We start from the raw sequence: 9,165 nt of genomic DNA on the forward strand, positions 1-9,165 counted from the left end.
CTATTACTGTAACTTAGTTAGTATTTGATCACACACCAATATATTCAGATTTAGAGAGTAAGCCTAATCAATTAATATAGTCATATTTATATAGACTGAGAAGTATTCATCCATTGTCGCTATTTAAAAAAATTAATCCATGTTTGACCCATTTGTAAATTGTTTTCAATAAATAGAGACCAAATACATGTGTCACACAACACATCACAACACAAAGAAAGTTAACCAAAAATGGTTGCTTCTTTGTTCCTAGTTTTTTCCTTAGCCTTCATAGCAGCATGGGCTTTAGGTTTACTCTCGCGGCGAGGCCACGGAGGCAATTTGCCTCCGGGGCCTCGTCCCCTTCCGATAGTTGGAAACATCTTCCAACTCCGCGGAAATCCACTTAAGTCTTTAGCCGATCTCGCCAAAACCTACGGCCCCTTGATGTCCCTCCGCTTCGGGACTCAGCTTGTCGTCATCGTCTCCTCGCCCGAGGTGGCGATGGAGGTGCTACACAAGCAGGGCCATACCTTCTCCAGCCGCTCCCTCCCCGCCGCTGTCAACATCTACGGCTTCAACAAGGCTTTGTGGACCATGATGCCGGCCGACTCCGCCCCGTGGAAACGATTCCGGAAAATGGGCAAAGAGAAGCTCTTTTCTAACGAGGTGATACAGATATGATATAAATTTTAATACATAATTGATAAAGAAAAAAAAATTAAAAAATTGAAAGAAACTTAAAATAAATAAATATAGATAATGTTTGGTAAAAATATAAATAAAAACTGTTTTTCATGATTAGATTTATGTAGTATTTCATAATATTCCATCTGTTACATGTTACTTGATGTATTTCTTTTCATAACGCCAGGCGCTTCATCAAACGGAATGGCAACGTCAAGAGACGTTGCAAAGGCTCGCCAAGCATGTGCGTGGGTTCAGCGAGCGGGGCGAGGTGATGAACGTAGGGGCGGCGACGTTCACCACCATGACCGACCTCGTGTTGTCGACTCTCTTCTCGATCCATCTCACCGACTACACCTCCCCGGATTCCGCCATGACCAAGGACTTCAAGGCGAATGTTAATGCCTTCTCGAGGTACATTGGGATTCCGAATGTCTCTGATTTCTTCCCGGTCTTAGCGCCGTTGGATCTGCAAGGGATCCGACGGAAGATCGGGTATCATCTTAAGAAGTTGCTAGATTTTGTGGATGACAAAGTCGACAAGCGAAAGGTTGAACGGATGGACTCCGATTACCGTAAAAAGAATGATTTTCTAGACACGCTTCTTGACCTTGCGGATGGAGCTGAGTATGAATTGACCAAAGAAGAAATCAGTCTTCTCTTGGCGGTCAGTATTTCCTCTTCCCTACTCTAAGTGGAACATTTTTTATTCGACATAAAATTTTATGTATTATTATTTTACTTTAGAGTGGTACGAAGGAAGTATTATTTTATAACATTTGAATATGCCGACTTCTAACAAATTTACTTTACCTTACCTTAGGACCTAATTATTGCAGGAACAGAAACAAGTGGAGCCATGGCGGAATGGACAATGGTAGAGCTACTACTCCATCCCGACAAAATGGCAAAGGTGAAAGCAGAACTTAAGAGCGTTCTTAGAGATAAAAGCATCGCGGAAGCATCAGACATCGCCAAACTCCCATACTTGCAAGCCACGGTCAATGAAGCGTTCCGGTACCACCCTCCCTCGCCCCTAGTAGGTCCACGTGAAGCGAGAGAGGTAACAAAGGTAAATGGTTACACAATACCAAAAAAAACAAGGGTACTTGTGAACTTTTGGGCAATTACTAAAGATCCCAGGATATGGAAGAATCCCGAGGTGTTTGAGCCTGAGAGGTTTTTGGGTACAGATATAGATTTCGAGGGCCAACATTTCCAGCTGATTCCATTTGGATCGGGGATAAGAATTTGCCCTGGCTTGCCACTAGCTAGTCGTATGTTGTTCTGCATGGTGGCGACATTGTGTCATAACTTTGACTGGGAGCTTCCAGGAGGGGTTGAATCCAAAGTAATCGAAAGAGAAGATGTGTTTGGATTGTCACTGCAAAAGAAAGTCTCCCTTAGGGCCAAACCCAAACCCATCAAGGTTTGATGGATTTTATTAGACTTATTAGAATTTGCTTGTTCTTGTGTTGCTGAATAAATGTACGAATAAAAAGTTAAACACTATTGTAACAAGTTTTCCATGTCATTATATAAATCACTATCATTATATGAAGATTGCAAGTTGTGCTAAACATCATTGAAAATAAGTTTTGCTTAATTTTATCTTGGTTTGGTTTTCCTTAAACACTCCAAAAAAAAAAATGTGACATCAAGAGTGGGATGTAGGGAGTATAAGATATTTTCCATTTCAATTAGAATTATTACTCTATTATTACTGTTATTAATATATACGGTATTTGTTAAAATAATCTTGTGTGATGGGAAGCACTTGTTGTAATAACGCAAGGTAAGTGATGAAAACAAATTCTGACCATGAGATTTGCCAATCTGATGGTCAATAGTTAACCAAAAATACGGAATGCCATTATTAACCATTTTTATGTCATTTTACAGATTCAGGTTTGAGGTATTTTTAGATTATTTTAGGTCATCATTACTTAAATGACCGAAAAATAAATTAACAATAACCTAAAAATGGCCTCCGTTCTGAATTTTGTACTCCCTCCGTCCCACTAAAAATGCAACATTTGCTTTTGCGCACTTGTTTTGGAAAAATTATAATAAATAACTAAAGTGGTGAAAAAATAAAGTAAGAGAGAGAATAATGTAGAAGAGAGTCCCCTTTATATTATTCTTATTTTTACTTAATATTTTTTCTATTATTTTTTCAAAACATATGTGAAAAAGCAAACGTTTCATTTCTAATGGGACAGAGGGAGTATTAAGATTAAGTTTTTGAATGGATCACAACTCTATATCGTAATAATCTAGTTAGGATTAATACTTCCACTTTTCTTTTATTAAAATAACTTGTAATACAGAGACAAATTTTATATGTGTTGGTCGTTTTCTTGGTATTTTCTCGGATGTACATATTTTGTGGGGTTAGGTTTTGGGGAGATTGTTTATTTATATGTATCCTATATTATTGTTTGCATCAAATTAATATTCTCTGTTCCACTCTAAGTAGCATTTTATTATAAAATTTGTGAGATAAATGGAAAGAAAATAAAGTAAAAATAAAATAAAATTGAGAGAATAATAATTTTTATTTTAAGAAATGGTTTATTTAGAGTGAACATTCTAAAATGAAAATGTGTTATGTAAAATTGGACAAATGAAATATAATTTTTAATTTTACTCTTGTAGGTTCCATGTAAGAGAAAATAAAAAAAGAAGAAGAACTAATGCACATTTAACCCCTGGTGTCCAGCTTAATGACGAATGAGGGTTTCTGGGTCTAAAACACCCTTAGCCCCCTTAAAGGCATTTTTGGCAATCACCAAATTGGCTGATACCTCCCTTTCAAGGTCTTTAGGTGATACGACTTAATTAAAGTAATATATCTTTATCGATAATGTGATATTTTGTCATTATTTGCACAGAAAAAACTTTTTATCTCCCTCTATAATATGTGGTAATAATTTAAGATGAGAAAGAGTTATATGAAATTGAAATTTTAGGAGAGAAAGAGGTTAATTAGCTCAAACTTTTAACAAATGATATAGACTTTTAATAAAAAATAATATAAATCGATATTAAATCTGGATCTTTCTAGTGCTGAATTTTAAGGATAGTAGATTTGAATGAGTCGAGGGTCTCACAATTTATAAACTGTATTAGTACTATTACAGTCGTCTAAAACTCTAAATTGACCTGTGAGTTTAAATAAATAATGCAAGTTGCAAGAATAATTTGTGTATAAACTCTAGTCATGACTAATTAGTCGAGTAGAAATTATACAATTATCATATTGAACAATCATTTATCAAGTTTTATCTTCAGTGATATCCACGTAAAATATTAATGAATAGATGATAATACAGATTAAGGATTATGTTAAGATGACAATCCTTTTTAAAGTGACAACGTACCACTAATCTCGCGCTGCCATGTGGCACGTTATCCTGCAATATTAGAGACATATCTAACAATATTCATATAGTATGCGTTTACAGATTGCATGATAATAATAAGTGGATTGCTGTGTAGATTGTTGAGTATTGCTGTATAAGCATAAAATGTTTCAGTTGCAGTATATATATAAACAGATTGCTTTTTTATACCGTTAGTTTGATGGTACGTTGTCACTCTAATTATAGTGACACCCTAATGCTTCCCTACAGATTAATACATTGAATTAGGAACGCCATAGTATATTTCTAAAGGTTGAATGTAAATTAAACCACCTTATTATAACAAGGGCCGAATCATTTTCCTATTGTAAATTGAATAGCTTGTCCCTTAGTCTATGGCCGGATTAAAAAAATTAAGTACAGTAAAGAATAACAAAAATAAAGAAATTGGTTTTCGTTAGGTAATAGCCTGAACGTATTTCTGTTGGGATCTTTTTGTCTTAATCTATGATTCAACGTGGACACAGAAAAATTCTTAGAACATTAGCAATAAAGACATAAAATATGTTCCAAAATAAACTACTTTTTATTTTACCATTTTTCATATTTTATTCTTTTTAGTTTTTAATTTAATAAAAATCACTATATAAAGCCGACTAGTCACTACCATGTATCGCAAGTTGTGCCAAACAGTAGTGAACATAGGTGTTGCTTAATTTTATCTTGATTTGGTTTTCTTAAATCATTCCTTGATTCTTGTCTTTGAATAATATCTTCTTTCTAAATTTCCTCTGTGATTTAAATTTTGTTATTTATAGTTTTAAAAAATATAGTGAAAAGTGAGCTAAAAAAGTTAGTAGAATATGAGTTATATTTTTGAATGGTAATTTTATAATGAAATGTGAGTGAAAATGTATTAGTGAAATGTGAGATCCACTACTAAAATTGATAGAAAGTGAATTGTGACAAATTTTGTGATATAGATAGAAATAGAAATATGTGACAAACTCCCAAGGACGATGGAGTAAAACTTACACAAATATTATTACTCTCTTTGTCCCATTCTAAATGTAATACTATTTCTTAATCAAAATAAGATTTTATGCAGTGTTATTTTGTGAGTTATGTTGGGAGAAAATAAAATAAGAGATATAGTAAAATAGAGAGAATTATGTTTTTAGTTTAAGAAATGTGTCATTTAGAGTATTATCTAAAAAGTAAAATTTGACAGTTTCTCTATTTCAATTCACAAAACAAAACTATACTCCATCTGTTTCCTAAAAATAGAAATTATTTGCTTTTGGTCTATTTCCTAAAAATTGAAACTCTTCATTTTGAAAAATAGACCCACAATCCATTAACACTAATTCCACCAAGGGAACCACACGGGGACAAGCCCCCGCACCAGCAGGGGCTTGACTGGCACAAAACCCCGACCCCTCCTTATACTACCAACTCCGACTAGTCTCTGCCCCAGAACGAGCCTCTTAATGACACATTCAACTCCAACCGTAGTCTCCAGACTCCAGAGTTGCCGCCGCAGTCGTTGTTCACTGAAATCGAAAATTGAATTAGGAATGAGACGATAAAGAATAGGGCTTATTTGTTTTGGGCCATTTATATTATTGTTGGGTGAAAGAGCAGGAAGTTTATATGGTCGTGTAATCAACTGATCAGGAGGAGACTCCTAATCTAGTCGCGTCATTGGCACGATGACCTAAAACCCTGGTATATATCAATAATTTTCTTAACCCACTTCTACTGGCTAGTAGAAAAATTGCCTTTCATGGCACCTGGAAATGTGAGGAAAATCGTATTCACATGGCACTTCATCTTTAGTGGCACTTAATACCAATGCCACACAGAATGGGTGTAATGATATACTACACGTAAGGAAAGAACCACTATTACTTCACTTTAAAATGTCAGGAAAATCCTTGTGTAATGACATTGGAAAGAGTAGTAACGTGTTGTTTAAAAGTACACTAATTTCACAGCTTAAAATTTACAAAATGCATCCTATAAATATTTATAATTGCAATTTCCCCTACAATTGTCTGTAATTTATATTTTCCACCTACAAATTTCTATAATCTATACTTTTACCCTTCAAATATTTATAAATTCGATTTTATCCTTTAAATAATTAAAATCTACAATCTTTAAAATGCATATAATCCATATTCACTTCAAACATACAAAATTCATATTATTAATCATCCAACAAAAAGTCATACTAATAAAATGACATATAATTGGAATATAAATAAGTATAAAGGTCTCACATCACAATGTTACGTGCTTTGAACAAGCATCCCAATCAATATGACGTATTAGTCATCTTTTTCTTAAACTACACACGAACAAAACTAGCTAGTACATAAATTTAAATCCTAATCTCTCCAAAAGAACATAACATTTGTAGGTATATTGTTTGTTTCCCTAAATATGTTATCCTCCTCTACCTGTCAAAAGAACAAAACAAATAATAATATTAGCACTCCAAATTATAGATATTCTAAGTCATATATGAAATACGTATGAAAGGGTATGAAAGGGTACAGTGGCATAATGCAATACACACGACATTGGATTTATGGTCCTCATTTCCATAATATCCTAACAAAAACAATAGTCAAAGTAGAATATGGGAAGAAAAGTAAAAATCAAAATTAATCCCTCATAGAAGTAACGTAATAAAAAGCATAAAGCAAGACTGGTCATAAAAATTAAATTTAGAGTATTTGGCATCTGAATGTAATCGAGAAATTATCAATATGTTATTCTTCCATACCTCCTTTATGGCTCTATTTTTCTTGCAGATGTCCTCTCTCAGCAACTTTCCTCATGTAATCTCTCCACTTTTGAAATGTTTCCTCAACCTGCACTAATGAACACAGACATCAGCCTAAAATAACTGAAAAATTGGATGAAGTAGGAAAAGTGATGAGACCTTTTGAGTGGGAGGAGCAAAAGATGGAGTTGTAGTACATGATGCATGCATAAACAAGCAAAGAAACAAGACCAACAAAGAAGCTGCTTTCACACACATAAGATGAGTGTCATTATGTACCTCATGTTTCTGCATTCTGCAGCCAAGTACCTTCATACTCTTCTAGAGCCAATGAGTCATGAAGTGCAATTATCTAGGCAGTACTGCACTTACAGGAGCAAGGCTCTTGCAATAGGATACAAAATATACATCAAGTCTCACTATTAAGTTCGGTTCTAATATGAAGCAAAAAGCATTTAGACCCTTAAATACTAAAGCACATAGAAATCTAATAAAATGATTCCAAAAAGTGCAGTCACTGTAAGTACTAAACTTTAGCAATTCTACAAAATAAATACAAGCATCTTTTGCTGATTTATGGCCTTGGATTTTTTACCCTGTTCTATTTTTGATAAGATTCCTTCTGAGCATTACAAAATTTCTAACATCTAACATAAAATGAAGAGGCCCTTACCTTAAATAAAAGAGTATGAATCTGTTCATGAAGATGGGCTAGAGTACCTTCTCAATCCCCGGAAGCTTAGCCACAAGCGAATCAGATCCTCTAAGGTCGGAGGAGCTAAGCCTGCATCTGCTGCTTGATAGAGATTCTTTATATATCAAATAAAGGAGAATCATCATATCCATAGATAATTTATATAGGAACTCGAAAATCAATAGAAAAGCATAAACCAAGATTGATCATACAAATAATATATTAAGATTAAGATATTAGTTACCTTTTTTATTCTAACTAATATTTTCATATTTGAAATCAGCTTAGCTATCTCCAACATACTTTATAATTGCATTCTAATAATATACAATCAAATAAACAATGCATAGCAAAGACATCCAATTCTATTTTACATTCACTAGTTGTCATGGTTTTGCCCACAACTTAGAGGAAATGCTCCATTATTTCATCTAGCAGCTTCTGCATAGTTAAAAGAAGAATCAACATTAGCTCAAAATTGAGTGAAAATTTTGAATCAACATTATTAGTGAAGGGGGATTGTCTACGCATTCTGCATATTGAACAAATTAGAAAAGGCCTTATACAATCTTTGAGTTGTTTCCTGCAATGAATTCATTTGCATTTGGCAGCATGAAGAATCTGCTAAGCTAATCATCAGAGAAAGGGTCCAAGAGAAACTGTTGGTGATGTGATAAATATAAGTTCATAACTTGATCAATCAACTATGAAATAAGTAGATAAATCTAATAGAGAATGACCATATCTCCAATATTGGTCAATGATAGTAAAATATACTACTTTGAATCAACATTCTATTAACTTAAAAGGCAACTTCAAGCAACCCAATATGTTTTGAAAGAGCATTACATTATCATATATGGAGCGCTCAAGGAAAAATCCTCTAAGTCAATAAACATAAATTAGTCACAATAAGTCACATCAACTAATAGTCATAAGGAACATTTACAAAGAAGAAATACAGGAACATATATACAAGTGAGGGAATACCTTCTTAGAAGTAGTTCCAATTTGTGGAACCTAAAAGCAACAGTTCTGGGGCTGTAGCGAAGGGGCTTCTTCACTTTTCTGGTGGTCGAATCTAATTTCCTTGCAGCCTTCACAAATTAAACACAATCAAAATGTTTAAACATTCAAATTTTTTTTAAAAAATCGAGACAATCAAGCGAATATTAATTTGGAAGAACAGTAGGCTTTGCGTCCTGTTATTACCATCAAAATAAACCAGACTCCATTAACAACAGCTCAAAAACCATCTTCCATAGCAATAATATTCAGAATTAAAAAAACTAAACCAAGCAGATTAAAGCCGATAATCCAAATCTAAACATACTGACTAACATGCAAGGTGACGAAAGCTACGTAATAACAAATCTCATGCGGTAAACTTCAAATTAAACGATCAAACACTTGGAATGCAAATTAATGCATTCATGCGCCAAACACTTGGAAATTTACACTAACTACTGGATCTAACTAATCTAGGCAGAAGGAAACACGATTGCAGCCGAAAGATAAACAAAAGCATACTTCATTTTATACGAACTAGATATCAAAACACAATTCGGAAACATAGTAGAAATGCAAATTAAACGGTAGATCCAACGGAAATAACAAAATACGAAGTTAAACTACGAAAACAAGTA

The 9,165-nt window shown here is 33.8% G+C and overlaps 1 protein-coding gene across 1 annotated transcript; it reads left to right on the top strand.

The window, feature by feature from the left end:
- Positions 1–231: 231 nt before the first annotated feature.
- On the top strand, positions 232–2,227 carry LOC125199011 (carnosic acid synthase-like). The gene is made up of 3 exons (XM_048097209.1): positions 232–648; positions 854–1,333; positions 1,490–2,227. Exons 1-3 carry the CDS (start codon positions 232–234, stop codon positions 2,099–2,101), a joined length of 1,509 nt encoding a protein of 502 aa, XP_047953166.1. The 3' UTR covers positions 2,102–2,227.
- The last annotated feature ends 6,938 nt before the right edge of the window (positions 2,228–9,165 follow it).

Source organism: Salvia hispanica, chromosome 2, assembly GCF_029641045.1.
Source record: "Salvia hispanica isolate PSC_SH4W2 chromosome 2, Shi_PSC_v1, whole genome shotgun sequence".
In the NCBI taxonomy this organism is placed as follows: domain Eukaryota; kingdom Viridiplantae; phylum Streptophyta; class Magnoliopsida; order Lamiales; family Lamiaceae; genus Salvia; species Salvia hispanica.

Bases quoted from the DNA above. Each gene is read 5' to 3' on its own strand.
- LOC125199011 (XM_048097209.1), top strand. From the start codon at position 232: ATGGTTGCTTCTTTGTTCCTAGTTTTTTCCTTAGCCTTCATAGCAGCA. The intron at 649-853 runs GTGATACAGATA...TCATAACGCCAG, and splicing joins AGAAGCTCTTTTCTAACGAG to GCGCTTCATCAAACGGAATG. The intron at 1,334-1,489 runs GTCAGTATTTCC...ACCTTACCTTAG, and splicing joins AAATCAGTCTTCTCTTGGCG to GACCTAATTATTGCAGGAAC.